This window comes from Tiliqua scincoides, chromosome 1 (genome assembly GCF_035046505.1).
Source record: "Tiliqua scincoides isolate rTilSci1 chromosome 1, rTilSci1.hap2, whole genome shotgun sequence".
In the NCBI taxonomy this organism is placed as follows: Eukaryota; Metazoa; Chordata; class Lepidosauria; order Squamata; family Scincidae; genus Tiliqua; species Tiliqua scincoides.
Genome location: NC_089821.1, coordinates 242,340,611 through 242,362,777, shown reverse-complemented (window position 1 = coordinate 242,362,777; position 22,167 = coordinate 242,340,611). Strand labels below are relative to the sequence as shown.

The 22,167-nt window shown below is 43.1% G+C and overlaps 1 protein-coding gene across 1 annotated transcript in view; it reads left to right on the top strand.

The window, feature by feature from the left end:
- The window catches only part of KIF6 (kinesin family member 6), a 221,553-nt gene that overhangs the window by 188,300 nt on the left and 11,086 nt on the right, over positions 1-22,167 (top strand). Inside the window, exons 17-19 of the mRNA XM_066611624.1 lie at positions 12,024-12,105; positions 14,314-14,449; positions 14,951-15,045. Of these exons, the coding sequence (XP_066467721.1) occupies positions 12,024-12,105; positions 14,314-14,449; positions 14,951-15,045 (313 nt within the window). The remainder of the gene's footprint in view (positions 1-12,023; positions 12,106-14,313; positions 14,450-14,950; positions 15,046-22,167) is intronic.

The window sequence follows — 22,167 nt, the reverse complement described above, 5'->3', positions numbered from 1 at the left end:
GGTGCACCAAGCCCGGGATTGGGCTCTGAACCATTTCTGCGCATCATTGCATGTACACAACAGGGATCAAATGTGTACACCTGTGGGTTGGGCGGAAATGGGTTAATCATATTGAGGAAGAGAAGGAAAGTTATTGGAGGGTTTTAGAGAAATCTTTGAAATCCAGCATTTGCCAACTTCGAAGAAGTTTAAGAATGTAAAAAAAAAATGAATCCTGAAAGCTGTTCAAGAAATATGAATGAAACCAACAAATTTTAAGCCTTTTGGTTTAAATGAGGGATAAAACCGTGAATGTACAAGCTATCAAAATAGTTAAGTTTCTTTTAAAATAATCTCTAATGCAAATACTATAGAAATATATTAGGTATAAGATTGTTAATCAGGGGATCGATCTACTGATATAGGAACTTGCCTGCTAATTAAGAGATATTTGGCCACCCATCAGAAAAGAAGCAATTTTGAAGAGGGTTTTTTAAAAGTTGTTTTAGAGAAATTGTTGCCATCTTAACAAATAAAGACTCTGAAACAACTAGCAACAATTGAGTCTGTTTGCAGTCCAGAGATGCCAGATAGTGCAAGAACCAGTCTTGAAGCTGTTACCATCTGAACATGATCAGGCAAATAATGATTTATGGATTTATTTGCAAGATCTTTGTCCTAGGAGATGGAAAATGGGTAGATGGCTTGCAGTAATCTCACATTTTGTCTGTAAATGGATGGGAAATCCATTGGTTTTACATGGCTTTCAGTGGAGACCCAGCCACTTTTCTGATGCCTACAATGTCTGTGTTATCCAACCAAATTGCATGAGTATTTCAGACACTGTATCACTTATTTAACCCAATTCTACCTGGCCCACAGGTGTTCACATTTGGTCCCTGTTGTGTATATGTAACATTGGGCAGAAATGGCTTAAGGCATAACATTTGAAAACTTTCAGAGAGCTTGAATATGAGGAACCCACCTCATGAAAGGTGAAAAAAAATGTTGGTTGATTTCAATGAGTTAGGGCCCAATACTATCCAATTTTCCAGTGCCGGTGCTACCATGCCAATGGGGTGTGCACTGCACCCTGTGGTGGGGAGGTAGTCACAGAGGCCTCCTCAAGATAAGGGAACAAATGTTCCCTCTGGGCTGCATTGCAGATGCACTGGGGCTGGAAAGTTGGATAGGGCTGGGCTCCGAGTCAGCATCTTTAATGATGCTTGTAACTTCCCATTTTTCCCGTCCTACTAGCTTGACATTTTCAGGTATTCTCCTAACCTCTCAAGCCATAACATCTGAACATATCATATAGAGAGAGCAAAGTTTAGAAAAACCTTTACAGTGATTTCAGTAGAAAAAGACCCAGCAGCTTTTCTGCTGCTCCTAACTTCTGTGCTACCCCTGCTAGTGCCATGACATTTCTAAGTATTCTACAATCTCTACAAAGGATCAGACCTTACAGATTTCAAACACAAACGTTTCTCATTTTGAACCTGTAAAAGACTGATGGAACATTGATTATACACAAGGAGGAGGAGCAGCAGTTTGACAAGTGTAGCAGCAGCATAGAACATTAGACCACTCACTTTCAGGCAGGTAGGAAGAAGAGTCCTGCTGTTTTGAAAATGACTGAAGCACGTGCACAAGCATTGCCTATCTCACTGAACTGTTATAAAACCATGGCTCAAATCAGCACGCACAGCAGAGGAGCAGATCAGATACCACTAGGTAGAGTTGGTGGGAACTGCCAGCCAGTTGGACCAGTGGCAACGCACTAGCAGTGTAATTGGCAAACTTCTAGGCATCAGAAGAGGGTGTGGATCTCTACTGAAATCAATGTAAAACTTACAACTTTTTTCCATTTGCTTATATGTATAAACCTATTCTACTCATATAGCAACACTTTGCCAGTTTGGTTGTGGCTTGTGTACTAATACAGTATACCAAGATTTCTCAGATTGTGGGTCGCAACCTGATTGTGGGTGGGTTGTGAAGCAACTGACAAGCAGATAACAGATGGGCAAAATGCATTGAAACATATGGACAGTGAAACAGCAATACTGTGCGTCCGCTCATGAGTAGAGGAACATGCCTTGATCAATTGAAAGGGCAGGCCAAGAGGAATCCAACACTACCTGAATGGTCTTGATTTGATGAACGCAGCCCCCCTAAAACACTCAAGAAGGAAGTTCCTCTTTCCTAGCTGTCGAATGCATTGAGCCCTATGGAAAGCAAAGCTAAGTCACATGTTCACATTTACTCATGAGTAAGCGAGTGTGCCTTGGTTCATGTGGAAGATCAGGCAAAGGGGAGTGCAAGACTACCAGAATGGCCCCGATCCTATGCACGTGGAGCTTAACAAGTGCTCCAGAAGGCAGTCCCGCCACCATAGTACAGTAAGAATAGCTGGTGAGACTATTTTGCTTTTGTATTCTTGTAAAGCTAGGTAGGTCCTGATGGTGTGTAATTTTAAAAAGCGGGTTCCAGTGTAATAGGTTTGGAACCATTGCTTGATTGGAAAAGGTTGTTGTCTTCTACAGATTCCTCTCTTCCTCTCTCCCCCTCACCCATGGAGTCTCATTTTCTCTCCTGGATTTTTAATGCTATTTAGAGGAAAGCTTTCAAACTTAATCAAACAAAAAACATGTTGGATTTAAAACTGATTTTGACCCAAGTCACACTGAACTGGCATAAATATAAGAACTTAAATTGAACTGGGCATTGGGCAGGGCTGAAAATCTTACAATGTTTGGGGGGGGGGGGTCTTGAGGTTTTTGCAGGCAGGCTACAGAGAGAATTCACTTGGTGAAACAGGACTGGCTTCCCCATCTCAGCTCCTCTTATTTAGTTATTTGTTTTACTTTAATTATTTCTAATTAATTTAGTTAATTATTTATTGCCTGCCTATCTTGGAAAAATGGCACAATTTCTTGCTATGGGCAATTTCAGTGCTTGCTGCATTCTCAGGAAAGCACTTCCTGGTTGATGATGTCACTTCCGGCCATGACATCACTTCCAGGTTAATGATATCACTTCTGGTGGGTCCCAGATAGTCATTTTAAAAAGTGGGTCCTGGTACTAAAAGTTTGAGAACCACTGCAGTATACTGTTAAATGTTCAAAGCAGTGGCGTGGTTAATGCTCGTGCAGTCCGGTGCCAAGTTCAAATGTTGCCCCGGAAGTGACGTCATACCCAGGCTTTTTAAAAAATGAAAATTGGGAGGAACCCACATCCTCTCCCCAGCAGCTCACCACCCACTTGCTCTGCTGCCTCCCCCCAGTCAGTGGTATAGCTAAGGCATCTATCTACAACCTGGGGTCAATGAAGATTTTGTAGCCCCCTGCATGACAAAATCAAATTTAATTAAGTAAATAAATAAAAAGTTATTGGTTCCATGCTGTATCATAATAACATCTCATTGGCACTCAGCACAAATAGTCTCATAGGTCAGTTTGGAGTTTAAGCAAATCCACTTTTTGTTCCACAAGGCAGTTGTGTTTTCATTTTCTGGTTAATTGGCCACAACTTTTGATAGAAAACAGATATTCCAGTGCAGTTTGTTTCAGTGCACTCTGAATTACATTACCTTTCCAATGATATATAACATGATGGTATTATTCAAACACACCAAGATTTTCACAATTTTGGTCACTGGTGTCAAGATCAGCTTGTTGCCCCCCAAAGCTTGATGCCCAGTGCAACTGCTATCCCCTGCACCGCCTTAGTTATGCCACTGGTTCAAAGGCAATGAAAGAAGATACCTAACTACCCCAAGATATAGTGCTAGCCCTTGGCTTAGAACACTTGAAAATGGAATTGGACAAATTCGTGAAGAATGGTTCTGTCAAAGGCTATTAGCCACAAACACATCCTTGTTTAGAAGCGACACAAGTACCAGTCTTCTTGTAGCTTTGATTTCTTTTAAATGTGATTAGAAAAAAATATAAAACCTAGACTGTGACCCATGGCACACAGGGGAGCTGTGACAAGAAGCAGCAAAATAGGGCTTCCACCTGTTTAGCCTTCCAGTGATGCCATCACAAGGCATCATGATCTCACAAGATCTGGCGAGTAACAGAGCCAGGCAATCTTACCAACTGGGGCAGAGTGGTGGCAAAGTGGGAAAATGGGGAGCTCAAAAGGTATAGAAAGTTTGGTTGGAGTGGGAGAGGGAAACAAGGCTGAAACTGGAGTGGAAGGAACAAGATGGAAAGCGGATAAGAAGGAGCAGCCTAGACACCTGGCTCAGAGACAGAAAACAGAGAGGTGCCACAGGAGGGAAAGGGGTGAAGAAGCCTTGAGAAGGACAAAGGGAAGAAGACTGAAGGGGAAGGAAGGTGGAGAAGGCTGGAGGGGAAAAAAAGGAGCAAGGGTATAAGGCCATCAGGAATGGACTAGGAGCACCTCGCCAGCCATTCTCAGCAGCTCCCAGGGTACAGCTGCCCTTATCCCATGAACCAGTCCCCAGAGGCAAGGAGGGAATCCACAGGCAAAGCACCCTTAGGGGCTTGCCATGAGCCAATGACGAAGATCACTCTGAGTCTTGAGAGGGGAGCTCCACAGGTCTTGCTACGTGAAGACCAATGTCAGGGAGACCCCCTTAATTTTTAATCCTCTCCAAAATCTTCACTGTCACTCTCTGTGCAGATTTCCCACAACTCCCTATATCAGTAGCATCTCTCTGCCTCCAAATCATTGCATACTTCTTCCTCTACCCAGTAAGTTGTTTACCTCACTGTATGATGTGCAGCTTCCCTGTGGAATGGAGCTGAGGGGAGCAGAAGCCCTACATAGGGGCTGACGTTAGCCCTGACATTAGCCTTGTTAGTTATAGGCAGGATGATTTATTTCCTTACATTCTATAAGAAAATGGGTGCAAATCTCCATGATGTACCAGCAGCGCTATTCATCTCACATTTAGTCAGGCATCACTGACATTTTATGTAGAGTCTTCTGTTTTCTAAGATCAGGGGAAATAGTATCTATTGGAAGATGTAATTGGCAATATCACACCTGGTTTATATAAACTTTCTCTTGCTGAAAACATCATTTTAGATCACTCTCCTGGAAAGAGATCATCAGTCAACCCTTTTTTCATTGTTTAGGAAGAAAGTGTTAGATAAATTTCCTAAAGTAAGAATGATAGAATGCCTTTGTTTTATTACTAAGTGCAGGCACCATTGTTTCAAAGTGGGTACAGGATGGGGGCGCAGAGTAAGAATAAGACAGTCCCCTTTCCTTGAACTTTAGAAGAGTATAAGACCCCAACTCTCATCCTTTTTAGCAGAAGGTATACCTACGGGTTGTAACACACCTTCTAGGAGGCTTCTGCCTAGTACAGGAACATGAACAATACACTCTTTCAAACTTGAGAACAGGAGTGACCAAACCATGGCTCATGTTCAAGCTTTATAATTATTTACCAGGTATAAACTGAGAGTCCACTAGATTAAAACATAAGTTTAATTTCATGATGAGTAAATATATTTAAGAATTTTAATGCTTCTTAAATATTGCCGCTCTCAAAGATCTCTCCTGCGGCTTTCAATTACCTTAAGTTTATCATATGTTGCTGTTAAGTTAAGCAAGTTTGGCCACCCCTGTTCTAGATGAAGCCAGACTCTTTTGTTGCACAGTGCCATGGTGGTCTACTATGTGTTCCAGATATGCAGATAGCTTCCAGTTAAGGTATGTAAAATCATTAACCCAGTTTAAAAGTGTCTTAGAAATAAGTGCAACTATTACAATCTGTAAAAGATCCCACCTTGGCTTTGCCTTACTTTTAGTTGAGGCAACTATATAAAGATGTAGGGAAATACCTGTTTATCAAAGCTTCTCTAAGTAAGTGGGATTTCTCATAATTGAGCCCATCAAATGCATGTTTGGCATGAGCCCGGAGGAAGCTTGGCTCTAATATCAAGCATGTTTCCAGTTTTACATTGTCTTGTTAACCCAGTGTGATTTTGTGTCTAAGAACAACAAGTTTCCACATCTTTGCTTTGGCTAGATCTTAGATTTTTAATACCTTTGGAAAAGGCACTATAAAATTGTCATCTCTGTGCTTTGTTTAAATCTCTTCCAGCAGAGCTCCTATCATGGATAATACTGTAACTAAATTTGTCTCAGTTTTCTCATTCTTCCTGTATCTGGAATCCATCTGCTAGGCTCTGAGCTTACTTCTAATAATGTCACAAAGAACGCAACACTAACTCAAAATTTGTGCCTTTCATCAAATATGTTAGAATGCTAGCAGTGCTTAGCAGCCCAAGTGCTTGCATCAGAACACTCTGGTTTGTTCATTTCTCATGTCTCGTTTAACCACTATCTTCTTTGCTTCTTACATACAGTGGAAAGAAACTCTGTTTAATATATTACAGTTGACAGCTACAAATACAGTTTTGACTGAAGTTGCCTAGGCAGGATCTGATTCCACATGCGTGGAATCCAGTGTTGAGACTGAGAAGCATTTAGCTCTTGAACCTTTTCATTTTGAATTGTCTGAAATATATACAGGTTGAGACTAATTATTAGTGTGGGTTCCGTTCCAAGCACTCATGTGGATAAAAAAAATGTATAGCTAATCAATTAAAAAAAACAAAGTTTCTTTGCTACAGTGATGGAAAAACAGCCTTCCTGACCTTTTGATTCTAAGATAAGAGTTATTAAGAAGACAATCCATCAGCACTTCACTCAGCCCCTCCCTTCACTAATGCAAAATGATCACCTTTCTTTCACATGCTGGGGGAAGGGAGGGGTCAGAAGGAGAGAGAAGGATTGATGGATTGAGCCTGCTGCCCTCTCTCTCTCTCATTAGCCGCCCTGGGTCCCTTTAGGGAGAAGGGCGGGATACAAATAAAGTTTATTAAAGTTTATTATTAAGGAGGCTGTTGTTAAAGGACTGTTCAGTTTTTAAAACTGATTTTAAAGGGATGCATTTCTCCCCTTCTCCAGGGATCAGCACATTCTTTCTCATTTGCAGGGGCCATTCGTGTTGAGTCAAATCCGTGTATAAAAAATCTGTGTATAAATAGGCTGAACCTATAGTGTCAGTTACATGAACTCTGTAAATGTATGTATGCAACTTGCATGCAGTAGCAAGTTGAGCACAGGGTGCTTTTTCAAAAATGCTTTTGAGAGTGCCAGCTGTTCCCCTGGAGATGGTACTTGCCTCATGAGAAGCCACCCACATTCAGACAAGTCAGACCTAGCCAACATATGGGAAGTGTTTATAAAATATATAAGCTAGGAGGATCATCAGTGTGGGGTCTAACCATCTCCCTCAGACAGGATGGAAAATGGGTATCTTCCATTTCCTAATAATATTTTTTACCATAAACAGTTCCATTCCTTCTCATCCTAATTGCTTCTCTGCTAATTTCTTGTTATCCATATGGAGTTCTTAGTAAATATTTTTGTAAATATTTTTGCAAAGTAACTGTTTCTTCTGATTTCATGTGCTGCCTACCTACTAGTAGCACTTGAGACCAGATGTTTACCTATCATACCAGGTAACTGCATGAAGTTATTTCTAGCTGGCCTAAACTGGATCTTTTAAAGAAAAACAGACTCCTGGTCCATTTGTGGCTCGTTAACCAACACTTGAGAACGAGAACAGAGAAATTTAGGAGCTTGTAAACATCAGCCAGTTGAGATAAATGTGTAACACAATTAACTTTTCAGATCATCTCAATGCTATTTTGTTTCTTTGTTGTGCAGTGACTTGAATATTGGCTTCAGATGTGAAACCCAGATTCAGACCTCTAGTAAGCTCTCTAGCTCACTGGATGATCTTTGGGAGATCACTCTTTTTCAGCCTAATATGCAGAGGAATCCTGTGGTCCCATCATATCAGTGTCCGAGTTAGGCCAGTGTAATGTTAATGTAAATTACAGCCCAATCCTACCAAAATTCCCCCATGCTGATGCAGCAGTGCTGGCACAGACTAAGTTCCATCCTGCAGGGGCACCTCAGCGACTGGAGGTCCCCTCTAGGTAAATAGACATTTGTCACCTTGTCATAGTGTAAGCACCAGCAGCCACAATAAATCAACTCAGATTTATGTCAGCAATATTGCTAGTGCAACTCCAAGTGGATCATATTGGTGGAACAGGCCTGTGAAGGGGGATAGGATTCAGCACACTAGCATTACTGACCCTTTCCCCTCCCAGGTCCAATATTGTGTGTGATGTCTGAGATAGAGTGCCTCTAAGAATTCTGCAGAGATGAAAGTTCACAATCTGTTCTTTCCTTAGGTGTTGTGAGACCAGGCTGTTAGCGCAAGGTGCCTTTTCCCTATAGTTTCCAGCTCCTCCCACTTCCATTAGGGGCTCTAAGCCTGCTCTAGGACTCACCACAAAATCCCCTTGTCCTGTCTGTTCCTGTGTTCCTTGCCCTATCTGACTGTGAAAATGTTGTTGAATTGTGGATCAAACGTCTTGCATGTGGTAGTCTTCCCCCGGCTTATAGCCTGTATTAAACTACTTAGTATGTAATTAAAATACTGAAATGCTATTGAAATTATACTATTCCATCTTTTTTTTTTAAATTTAAGTGACTCACAGTCCAATCCTAAGCTGCCCGGGGTGCCCCCGCTCGGCGGCACCTCAAGTGCCTCCCCGCCCCCTCCTTGCATCTTGTTGGCCTCCCCGCTCCCCGGAATGCCCCTGTCCCCACCCCGTTTGCCATTCTGCAGCCCGGAGGTTGCAGGCACCACCAAGCTGCGGAATGCGGGCACTTGCCAGGCAGTGGCTCAGCGCCGGCTGGAGCTGAGCCACCTCTGGTGGGAGCCTGGCGGTAAGCCCTGCAAACGTGCCTTATGGCACGTTTGCGACTGTGGTCCATGCCGCGGAGGCGCGGTGCGGACCATAGGATTGGGCCCTGAGTGCTATAACTAAATAGTAATGATTTTAGCTGGTGTGCTGATAGGCAAAGAGGGGCTATTATTGCCCTGGTGTTCCAGCCAGAATTCCACTCCCTGAAGCAAAGGTGCTCTCCTTTGACCTAGTGGCAAGTTGAATTATTATTTTCTTGGCTAAAACCATAGTTGAGAAAGAAGCCAAATTATATTGTACTAACTGTATTTTGTTCCATTTTTTCCTTGCATTTTTCTTTAGCTAATGAGACTTTAGCAAAAGTCCAGTGCAAGACTTTTACACGAATGCATTATTAATTTCTAATATTAAAATTAGAAATTCATACCATATATTTTATTTGATCTGTTTTACTGTTTGTTTTATGTACTGTCAGCCACTTTGAGTGCAACTTCTGTGAGAAAGTGGCATATAGCCGCCTTGAGTGCTCCTTTCTGGAGTGGAAAGGCGGGATATAAATTCTACTAATAAATAATACATTAAAAGGCAAATCTGTCTGAAGTCTTTAATTTTTGTATTGCCTTTCATTAAGCCACATGCACTAATATTAGAAATTCCTTCTATAGTTTAGGTGTTGGTTAAACAATGAAATGATTTCATAGTTCCTCGTATTGCTGAGTTCAGTTGTTCTAACCCCCCCCCCCAGCAATGAATGTTAAATCTGATTACTGTACTCTGTCTTGGTCATGAGCTATATTATTCAGACATGGTTTTTGAAAAATGTTATGCATTTAAAAATTTATCAGTTGCCTTCCAAGATAGAATACCACTAGGCATCCCAATCCAGCACAACTTCCCCAGCACCAATACCGCTGTGCCAACATGGTGCACGCTGCACCCCACAGGGGAGTTTTGAGCCATGAAGCCCTCCTCAAAGTAAGGGCACATAAGCCTTCACTACTTGGACCTGTGCCAGTTATTTTGCTGGGGCAAGTCCAAATGGACCCAACTTGGTGGATCGAGACCAGGAAGGGGTACAGGATATCAATGGAGCGGCTGCTGACAATGCTGACCCCCTCCCAGCTTTGTCACACACTCCTCCCTGCCACAGTCTCTGCCTCATTCTTCTTCTCTACCTTCCCTATTCCTCCCACCCACCACCAACCCTCCATGCCAGCTTACCAGCACCAGGGCTTCCCCAGAGGCAGCTGGCATGTGGCCATGAACAGATGCACAAATCAAAAAGGCTCACTGCACAATCCTATGCATGCCTACTCAGAGGTAATTCCCATTGTGTTCAGTGTGGCTTACTCCTAGAAAGGTGTATGTAGGAGTGCAGCCAGAAACTGGTCTATTTATGTCCAAATATGATTTGCAGCAAACAACTGCTTGGAGGATTAATTCTTGTGCATAACAGCCCTTCACTGTGTGCTACAGCCCCCAATTAGATCATGGGCCCCAAACTTTGATGTGGACATTAAAGGACCACCACTTCTTCATTTGGAACAGGTCTGTTTATGACAGTTTTAATGTTACATGTACTTGGCCTGAAATCTGAGGAAAAACAAGTATAAGGCAGATTCGATGAACTGTTGTGGCATAGTGGCAAAGACACTGAGCTGCAAATCAGGCATTTTCTGGTTTGAATCTTGCCTCTGCCATGAACTTACTAGGTGATGTTGCCAACACTGCTCCTTCTCATGTACATGTGTGACCTACACGTGTTATGCGCACATAACTAAAATTGGGGACAATTGCAAGCAAGAGGTCAAATCTAGCACTGTGACAAGATTTGGGATTGTTGACATGGATGAGCAGTGCAACCAATCTCAAAGTGCCTCAAAGTTAGGCTAACAGTAACCACAAGACAGAGCTTTTCAAATAAGATAAAGAGTTTATTAAAGAAATAATCTTTTGGGGGAAGAGAGTGAGAGAGAGAAAGATCCAAAAAAAGGGGGGGGGGGAATCACCTATCCTATTCTGCTGGTTTGCTTGAGTGTGAAGTCCTTCTTGAACAGCAAGGCAGGGCTGCAAAATTCCCAGGTTGAAAAACTCTGCTCTGTTCCTGTGTCTTGTCTGTCTCTGTCCTTGTGTCTTGTTCCTTCTTCCTGTCTTGTGTCTTCTCTTGTTCTGTCTGTCCTTGTGTCTGTTGACTAGTGTCTAATCTGCTTCCAGAGCAGGGGAGTTGTATGACTTTTTACAAAGGAAACAAAGGACTATCTGCAAGACAAAGGAGTTTGGAGAGCTTCTTGGGTGATGCATTTTGGGCTTCCTGGCCTTGATTGAGGCCTCAGGAAAGAGCTTGATAGCCCATCCAGGAAGTTTCTACTTAACAATGGTGTGGCAAGGTGTGTTATCTCAGGAAGGATTTCTTGGCCTAGAGTCTGAAAAGGAACTACCCATTGGACCATTGTAATTCAATTTAACATTCAGGCAGGACTTGTTCTTGCTAGCTATCCTTTGTCAGACCTCAAGCACCCAGATTTAATCAACCATAGAGGGGGCCTTTCCTTGGGAGCCAGCAAAATCTCATCCCTTTTTACTTCAGGGAGGCCTGCCAGACTCTGAAACCAAGATGGAGTCAGTTTAAACTGGACATGTGTTTGGGGAAAGAGGGTGTCTGTAACAGTGACCTATTGCAAACCACTTCCTCTGAGCCTCTGCTCCCCATTGCAATATGGCAGTGATGATACCTACTTACTGTACAGGAACATCAAGTTAATACCTTACAGCAGTGTTTCTCAACATTTATCCTCCACCGTTCCACTTCACATGATCCACCTATTGGAAGTAGCACTGGAAATAACTGGTGATGACATCATTGCTACTTATTTATGAGAAGCAACATGACAAACACCAGTAAGAGGCTTAGGGTGGATAGGAGGGCCTTTGAGAATGTGTGAAAAGTGTGCTTTGGAGCTCTGCCCACTGAGCCAAGTCTACCGATGCTTGCCACATCATGTCACCCATCTCATTGCCAGGCAACAGATGTCTGGTGGTCCCACAAGTACCAATAGACACCACCTCAAGTATCACTGGTGGTACCCATACCACTGGTTGAGGCACACTGCCTTACAGCATTGTTGTAAAGGCAGCATGAGGATAATACATGCAAAGTACTTCACACAGTGAGAAAGTGCAATATAAATGTTAACACATTTTTATTATAAAAATTTTACTTTACCTTCCATTTCATCACAATTGCTGAACTCTGATTCTATCTTGCAGCTGTAGTTAGTCCTAAAGAAATGGAAGAAACAGATCCAGTAGAAGAGGCACTTCGGGCACAAATTGAAGAACAGAAGATAAGGTGGTTTCAGTCTGATGATCACATTTTAAGAACTTTCATATTATACATCTGTGTTTCATACATGCTTTTCATTTGGCTGCACCACACATAACGCGACAGTGGGAAAAGGTATATCTGGGTAGTAGACAGTCAGACAATGTTCCAGGAGCTTCTCAGTTTTCCCTTTGTCCTTAAGCCACTAGTATTAATTTATGTTGGGAGGTTTTTGTATTGCTAGCTGGTTGGAGGCAGGTTCATCAGAATGCTAATAGGCTGGGACCTGAGACCAGTACTGGGAACTGCATAAGAACATAAGAACAGCCCCACTGGATCAGGCCATAGGCCCATCTAGTCCAGCTTCCTGTATCTCACAGCGGCCCACCAAATGCCCCAGGGAGCACACCAGATAACAAGAGACCTCATCCTGGTGCCCTCCCCTACATCTGGCATTCTGACTTAACCCATTTCTAAAATCAGGAGGTTGCGCATACACATCATGGCTTGTACCCCATAATGGATTTTTCCTCCAGAAACTTGTCCAATCCCCTTTTAAAGGCATCTAGGCTAGACGCCAGCACCACATCCTGTGGCAAGGAGTTCCACAGACCGACCACACGCTGAGTAAAGAAATATTTTCTTTTGTCTGTCCTAACCCACCCAACACTCAATTTTAGTGGATGTCCCCTGGTTCTGGTATTATGTGAGAGTGTAAAGAGCATCTCCCTATCCACTCTGTCCATTCCCTGCATAATTTTGCATGTCTCAATCATGTCCCCCCTCAAGCGTCTCTTTTCTTGTGCATACACAATTCCTGTTTGCACCCATTTCCCAGTACTAGATGGGATCCACACACCAGGCTTGCTTGCATGTGTGCACATTGCTCTCACTGAATCTGGGTGTCTGTGTGCAGTGTCCTAAAGCAGGATTTTGAGGGGAAGAGAAAGAGATGAAGATCATAGCATGTTGTTTTGGCACACAGATGACCTGAGGCCAGCTAAGAGCTTTGTTCTAGTTAGATTCTTTTTCTGTTAAAACCACATCCTTGTCTGCTAAAACAGTTGTCCATAATGTTATGGGCAATTCAGTTGAAAGAAGAAGGATGGAAAAATTTTTTTTGGTAGGACTAAAATATAAATTATGAAGATATATTCACCTAGTTACACTTTAGGTATCAGGTTGGGTCATAGTGTGCTTGTGGTGTGATGTTTATAAGTTTTCAGTGTTTTGTTTAATTCACTATTCAAATTTTCTTTCAAAATGTTCCTATTAATAAATTTCCTCCTTGTCTCTGCAAATAATACTCCATTTTTTGTTACTGCAGTGTAGTTAAATTAAAGGCAGACTTGGTTCTTTATTCAGAAATTGACTAATGGGCCATGTACAACTCCCACAGGAAGAGGAGCATAATAAAGGCTGGAGGGGGGAAGAATTGCAAGTCAGTTATTCTTTCTGTTCTCCAGTTTATCAATGTTTGAAGCTATTCAAGATGTTGAGAATTAATATTCAGCACTACACATCACATTGGTAATGTGCCATAAGATGTGTCATATAAACTATTTGGGCTTTTAAAAAAAAATTACATGTAAGCTTAACAGGAATTTCTTAAAGCTGACCAAAATGCTTTCCCCATTTTGCTGACTGGTTCATGGGTAGCAAGTTACAGGGACATTTTGGCAATTTTTCAGGAGTGGGGTGATTGATAACGGGAGATAAAACTTACCTAGCAGTAGGAGGGCTCTCCCTGGTGGCTGCTGACTGCCATTTGCTACACACACACACCCAATGCACCTCAGGCATATGATACATCATCACATAGCATCTTTTCAAGGGCCATATGGAGAGGGAAAAATGGCAGCTACCAGAAGGAGCACAAGTGTTGCTATGAAACAAGCAGCAGTTTCAGTAACGGACACGAGGGCAGCAAGAAGGGTAGGATAATTTTCCACTCTCTTCCCCCCATTCTGTGAAGAGAACTTGGCCCAGCCTTAATTAATTCCATATTTGTTATTAGTGCACTGGAAAAAAAAAAACACCCTGAAATGTTTGTCTGAACAGTAACTTGAAAAAACAGACTTGGATCATGGATCGTGGATCATGAAATATTCTTTTCTGACATAAGAGTAAAAGTTTGTGACTGACCTGCCTTGCACAATATCTGACATTATTTCTTCCTAGAAGCACCAAAATTATTTTTCTGCCATGAACTTTCCCTTCTTTTTCTTACTGCAGTTATAAAACAATGTTTAATCGCTTGAAAGGGCTGAAAATAGAGATTGAACACTTGCAGTTTCTTATGGAAAAAGCCAAGGTGAAATTGCAGAGAGACTTTGAAATGTGGTGGTCTGAGGAGGCAACACATTTGCAGGTACTGTATTGTGGAGTTTTCCCATTTCAATCAGACTTCCACCTGTTAGCTGAAAACACAGTTGAGGTATCTGCTGATGACAATTAATACGGATCAGCCTTTAGGCCAAATTTGGCTGCATCTTATCTTGGCAAATATATGAGCTGCTACTAAACATAACAGAGGACTTTTAATTGCTTGAATCTTAACCTGTATAAAATTCTAAGCTCCTTAAGTCGCTCTAGTCAGCCAACACATGCCAAGTCATTTTGAGAGCTTGAAACTTAATCTTTGACATTTTAAAACCAATCTTCAACACATTATCCTAATGCATCAGGATTTTCTGACTCCTGTGACTGGATGAGAGGATGGTGTCTCAGAAGTAGATAAAACGTTGCTGAAGATTAGAATTATAGTGTAGAATCTTAGATGCCCTTAACATTTAACTTTAATGGAATGGGGGGTTAGCTCATTGTGTTTGTCTTGGGAATCTGCCCCCCTACATGTTTAATGTCTCTTTAGGTCCAAGAAGAAAAACCACCCTTGCTTAATTCAGCCAGCGCATTGAAGTCTTCTCCCTTGCCACATGAAGCCCAGCCGCATACATGTGGTAACAGGTAAGATAGGTATCTTTTAGCAAATGTTTGTTCTCTAAATACCTTTTGAATAGTTCAGTTGTTTTTAAGAGCCTTAGTAGGTCATGTGATGATGGGATAGAAATTAATGTATAATCTGAAGGAAAAAAAAGGTGTTGTTCAGCTCTATACAGTGTGTATATATGGTAGAGTCAGATGAATAGACATAGGACTAGGTTTGGAAGCACTATTGGCTGAAAAGGAAGCTTAATTTAAAAAGCCTTCACATAATTCATGGAATCTCTCTCTTGCTTTCTTTTGTCTTCTTGATATATTTGGACATTAAGGAGAATAGTGCAGCGTTCTAGAACGGAGCATTCAAAAGTAGCCAGCAGCACTTAAAAAGCAAATGGCCAGCTACCAGCTGCCACTTGGTGGTGTGCTGCCTCTGGCCTCATTGTCTGTGATGATGTTGCCATTTTTTCTTCTTCCTCATTCTCAGCTACTGTTAGGAGCAGGGCTTAAACACAGAGGCAAAAAACCCCTAGGTTTCAATACTCAGGACTCTGCTCAGTTTCAGAACTTGATACTTGACTGTGGAAACAGGGATCTCTACTTTCTCCCAGATTGCTTGGTCAGTGCTTCAACTGGAGAGTCAGAACAGCCTTGTTTCTGAGAAGGTAGATATGCAAACAGTTTCCTGCTTGCATGGACTGCAGTCATAGCCTGCAGGGTATACACTGCTTTGAATTGTATCAGCTGTTTTAAAAGCTGCTGCTAACAAACATATCTTGTTATGCAAGTAGGGCCAATACAGGCCCTATCTGTAGCTGAAATTCTGCTGTTTTAATGAGATTTACCTATCCTTCATTCTCTCTAGAATATAAAGAACATGGCAAGGCACTCTATGAGCAACCATGATAGTCAGGGACTTTCATATGTAATCAACTTTTACCTGTATAATTTGTCAGTCTACAAATAAGTGCAACTTGGCTTCTGCAAATGTCCAGACCAGGGGCATCCAGGCATCCCATGTGCTCTCTGGGGCGGTTGGACTTTGGGAAGCTAAGAGGGGTCACATCAAGAGAGCAGAAATGCAGAAGAGCCACTTCCTCAGCTTTCACCTTGGGCAATAGTGGCCTCAGGCAAGTTCAGGAGGGGATTTAGGGAGGGGGGTTCAGCACCCTTTTTCTTCCTCCCTGACTGTACCTCCTGTGTAGGGACTCACTGGCATGTCAGCATTTGCACAGCTGAGCTGCCTCACCACTACTAGCCGTCAGCACTGGCCTGCCCTAGTGGTATATACAGTGTGCTCCCCCCATCCGCCCCTTTTGGCCTGCCAGGCTGTATAAAGACCTTCTCAGTCTCCATCACCTTTCCCCTCTGTGTGCCTATCTTTCCCTCTTTTCAGGAGCCTCCCACTCCTCAAATATCTTCCCTGGCTCTGGAGATCAGGTACCACCACGTAGCCTATCTGGATGCCAGTGCAGAAGAGGGAGGCCACTGGCTTCTGACATCAGGGCCGGATGTCACCCCAGAAGTCCCTGCAGCACACTTACTGCCTCCAGCTCCACACAGTTGGCTGTATCACCTTTTGGCACTGCCACCACCTCCATCTCCTCACAAAAGGCTGTGTCGGCCTAGGAGATTGTTCCCAAGGGCCATGCAAGCCTGGCACTTTGTGCATTAGCAAAAAAAGGGATTGGCGCCTCGCTGGATACCACCAGTAAGTTGGGCACCTGGTCAGATCCCGGACAACAAACAAAACTTTTCTTGTTCATGCCCCAGTTTGCACATATTTTCAGTATAAATTGACAGATTTTCAGTATAAATTGACAGTAGAAATCACTCCTCAGCCAGAGCTCTGTGTGTCCCCAGAATTAATTTGCCATTTTATTGTGAAGGAGCTCCAAACTGAAGCTTCTAAGAAGGCAAAAAAAAGGGGACCAGGGTCCACAATCTCATTATTCTTTTTGTTCTGCAGTCTTGGGTCTGCTCATTAAACAATAGGATGGATGAAAAGAAAATTGTTCACAACACAGCATCATTGAAAATCAGTGACACAAGTTAGTGACTTACTTATGTCCCTTCAATTTCAATGAGATTCATGGCCCAAATCTCACTGCCAGTAGAACATGCATTCTGGTGGTGGTGACTGCACAAGGCCCTGTACAAGGTCAAGGCACTTTCTGTCAGCATACTGAATAGTGCACTGCCAAGACACCGGTGGAAAGGCCAGAACCTGCCCACACGTGTTGTCAGCTCTCCTACCACCTGCCAGCGCAGGTAAGCTAGCAGGAGAGACAGGAGGGGGTGGGGAAAGGGTGGAACTAGGGTAGGGAGGGAATGCAACTGGGCGGGGAGGGGGTATAATGGGGTTGGGGAGGCTGCAGAAGGGGGTGGATATCCATGGCACTTTACTGTTATTGTGCTCTAAGCCATTTATGCAGCTATGTTGTCAGCGTGATATGTGAATAATCTGTAATAAAGCTCTTGACATTGTGAGAAGGAACAGCAAACCTTATATCCCACTGTGTTGAAAATTTATTCTTGTCCCCTTGAAGCCAGTTTGAGACATTAACATTTCAGAGGCAAAGTTTCTCATTTCCTACATATAAGCATAGACATTAACACAATGCCTGCTTTCCAAGGATTCCATGGAACCTGAATGGCATAATAACCTACTTATTCATTCCCATAATTGCTTTATATGGGCTTTATATTTTCCTTCACTTCCATAGCCATGGAGCACAAAAAGCTCTTTGTCATCAAATCTGCCCAGAAACAAACTGGTAATTTGCTCATAAAAATGGATTTAAGCATACTGAAATAGTGAAAGTTGACATGAATTATATACTACATAACAATGAGTGCAGGTCAGTGTGACACGAAAGCCATTTGTAAGACATAATTTAGAGAGCATAAGAATAAATGAAAATAAACACTAAATTGAGTGAACCAGATATGAGAACTGTAATATATTGCAAACATAGTAGCCAGGACACTATATCTACTCATGCACAACTTATATTGCACATTTCAGGACTGGGAGTCATGGAGTATTTTATTTTATTTGTTATATATTTTTCCATTTACATGCCATCTTTCCACATTAATATCCTCAAGCTTTGTATGTGTTGAAAACCAAGGACAAAGATGATGGTGCAAGTACAGTCGTGCGTTGCATAGTGACCGGGATGTGGACTGGCACCCCCATTGTCAAGTGAGGCTTGACACTATACAAAGCCTCTGAAGATGAGGGGAAGCTGTGCTCTTCTCACCTCCACAAACTTTTCTGAACCTTGCAGAGGCAGCACGGGACCATGCACTGCCTCTGCAAGGCTCCAAATGCCCAAATCACATGAGAGACATGACTTCCGGGCACTGCAAGGCTTAGAAAAGCCTCCAAAGGCAAGGGGAGCAGAGCTCCCAGCTCTGCTGAGACCCATAGCGGCACCCAGCTGGGTCAGGAAGAAGAGGTCGTGGGAGTGCCATGACCCTTGTAAGTTTGGGAACCAGTACAGTAGCCAATAGCTTGCCTGGTAACTGATCACCATGGCTTATCACCTGATCTGTCCAATGTCAGGACATAGCCTCCCTGGGGACCCCATGAGTGAAGGGAGTTGAGGGTGGCAGCCACAGTCAGTGGCAGATACAACCCTGGCAGTGATGGTGTCGCTGGATGCCCACTCTAAGTGGCAGCCAGCTGAGTGGGATGGCTGGGGTGGATAACCACCTATAAAAACCGCTCCCAGAATGAAGGAGGGGCGATGCTAAAGAGTTGAGGAAGGCTAGATGTAAAAAATGGAGAAGGATCGGATAGCAGGGATTAGAGCGCTGCAAATCTAGTCTTTGTACTGGCAGCTGTACGCCGCATGCAGACTTCCAAAGATGGCAGGCCATGCAGCATGCTGGACTGCCTGGAGATTCATCAGCATACCACACAGATAAGATTGGACTGTTAGAGATGTAGAGGTATTGTGACATCAGTTAAGAGTTTTTGTGGTAGAGGACAGGCTCCCCTACTATGGGTGAATTGTGAGGGTGTTTAAGATCCAGTCTCTTCTCTGTTCATTTCCAGTGTAACTTATTGGATGCTCTCCTGCCTTGGTCATGGACATGCTTTTGTGCTTTAGCTACCCTCTCCATTCCTTTGCGCCTCAGATCCAGTTTCTCTCTCTCTCTTTAATTCATTTCTCCTGTGAAATCAGTGCTCTCCTGGGTAAACCACCTGATAACTATGACATGCTAGCATCTCTCTAATCAGCGTGGTCTATAACATCTTTCGTTTTTTGCAGCCATTGCAAGCAGAGGAGTAATTCAACAGCATCAGACCACTTCACCCCCATAACCACAGAAGCTGCTATGGTCTGCACTACTTTTCAGTTTCCAAACAGTCCTCAGAAGCAGCCCCACACAGACTGCATTAGAGTAATCTAGTCTCAATGTCACTAATGCATGGACTACTGAGTTCAAGTCTGGACGATTCAGACATGGTCACAGCTGGGCAAAGGTGTCTCTGGCTGCTGCCACTACCTGGGCAATGAATCCAGAAGAACCCCCAAGCTGCCAATTTGCTTCTGCAGAGGGAGTGTTATGTTATTCAAAACAGGTCGCTCATCCAAAACCTATACTGCAAGTCTTCTAACCAAAAGGACCGCTGTTTTGTCTCAATTTAATTTCAGCTGGTTTTCCTTCATCCATTCCCCCACTGATCTGAGACACCAGGTCAAGGGTTTCCAAAGCTTAACTAGTAGTAGATGATACAGAGAGGTAGAACTAGGTACCATCTGCATATTTTTGACAGGCGGTTGCAAATTCTCAGCTGATATCTCCCAGCGGTTGCATGTATATTTTTTAGATTGTGAGCCATTTTGGGACAGGGAGCCATTAGTAGTTTGATTTTCCTCTGTAAACCGCTTTGTGAACTTTTTGTTGAAAAGCGGTATATAAATACTGTTAATAATAATAATAATAATAATAATAATAATAATAATAATAATAATAATAATAATAATAATATATTAAATAACATAGGAGACAAGACTGAACTCTGAAGTATTGCAAAGGCCAGGGCAATGAGCAGGAGACCCTAGGTACCACCATCTGGAACTTCCTGGCTAGCAAAGAATGAAACCAATGTAAAATAGTGCCTCCCAACCCCAATCCAGCCAGTCTTCCCAGACGTTCACCATGGTCAGGGCTGTTGAAACCCTCTGAGAAGTCTGGCAGGACCAACAGGCATGTAGACCATCCACCAGGATGACCAAAGCTGTCTCTGTCCCAAAACCAGCTCTGTGCTCCGCTCTTCCAAATCCATTTACCAATGTTCCAATCACCAATATTTTTACAGAGAATTTCCTTTATTTATGATGTCAGAATAGTCACAGGCAGCCCAATTCTAAGCTACACTGGTGCAGTGGGGCTGTATGACCTCGTCTGCATCCAACACAGCTTAGGAGCAGGCTGGAGGTCTCCTTGAGGTCAGAGGATATTTTCCCCCTTACCCTGAGTAATGTCCTAGCATGCCGTATGGGGCTTACTCAGAACTTCATCAGCTATTTGGCTGGTGGAAGTCCAAGCAGCTAGGTGCAATTCTGACTGGCCCCGGAGGGAGGTTAGTTAAGGCAGAGGTCTGCTTTGCTAATCCAGCCCCCTCCTGGGGCTAATCCGCCCCCATTCTGTTCTTCCCCGCCCCCAAACGCCACTTCCATACCATCCTCCCCTTCCGCCACGTGGCGCAAACCTTACCTCCGCTGTCAGCCAGTGGACTGGATGCTGCATTGGCAGCAAGAAAAAAAAATGTTTTTTTGCCAGACCACTGCACCAGCAGTTCTTCAGTTTAGGATTTGGCTCTCAGTTCTGTCTGATTGCTGAGATCAGCAAGCACTGCTTAAGTTTCTCTGTTACTATAGTCAACAAAGTGCTGGGCTTAACCTTTAAGAGTTCTTGCAGCAGGAAGCTGCTATTGGCTGATCAACCATGAATTAACAGAAGACATAGCACCCTTCAAATATAATGGGTACTCTCTGGGAAACACACACACTAGATTAGTGATGAAGTTGTCTGGCTTTTGGATACCGCAAAATGGTGGGACTTTGACTTGTTCTTGCTTCTCAGCTGGGTGAATTGGAAGATCCTCAGTTCGGTGGAGTCAAAAGTCTGTGACCCTATCTTCCAGCCAAGAAGAGATGCTGTCTTGGCTATTGTGACTGCTCTTCTGACACATTAAGAAAGGAAATTCATGGAAACAATATTTTCCATTCCCTCTTCAAAAGTTTTTTGTTTTGTTTTTTGTCAGAAGTATCAATCTGGAAGCCAGAAGATGAACATAACATAAACCTAGAAAAGCAAGACCATGTCAAGCTTGCCATCTAGTGGTTAAATGCTGACTCATATGCATTTAGATTTCAAGTTAATGCCTGAAATACGGACACAGCATGTCTACTCAGAAATAAGTTCCATTTTGTTCAATGGGGCATACTCCCAGGAAAGCGTGTATAGGATTGCAGCCTAAATGTGTTTCAATAACAAAGAATAACAGATTCTTCTGATGTTGGGCATACTCTTGGGGCCCAATCCTATCCAACTTTCCAGCACTGAAACAGCCAGGCTAATGGGATGTGTGTTGCATGCATCCTGTGATGAGGGGGCAGTCACAGAGGCCTTCTTGAGGTAAAGAAACATTTGTTCCCTTACCTCGGGGCTGTACTGCAGCTGCATCTGTGCTGGAAACTTGGATAGAATTGGGCCCTTTGAGTAGCTAAAGATGATGAAGATTGCTGTTACTTTTATAATTAAGTTACTGATAGAGAATGTTGCTGCATGATCACCCAAAGGACACCTGGTCATGCTTTGAAAAGGTGTTTCTGAATTTGTAGTTGCACCAAAATGGGAATGTGCATTTGAATATATAGGTCTGCCTGCATTATGCGCAGATTTGGAACTTGCAGATTCCTTTATCCGCAGGTCCCCCCAAACCTGCAGGAAGGCAGACTTGGACCCTCCGGAGGTAAGGGGAGCCTCGGACCTCAGCATGCCTTATAAGGCATAAAAATGTCACTTCCAGTTTCCTGACAGAAACTGGAAGAAGTGGTTTTGGGGCCAAAATAGCCATTCTGAAGCCCACAGAGGCAGCAGGCAGTTGCACACCGCCTCTGCGGG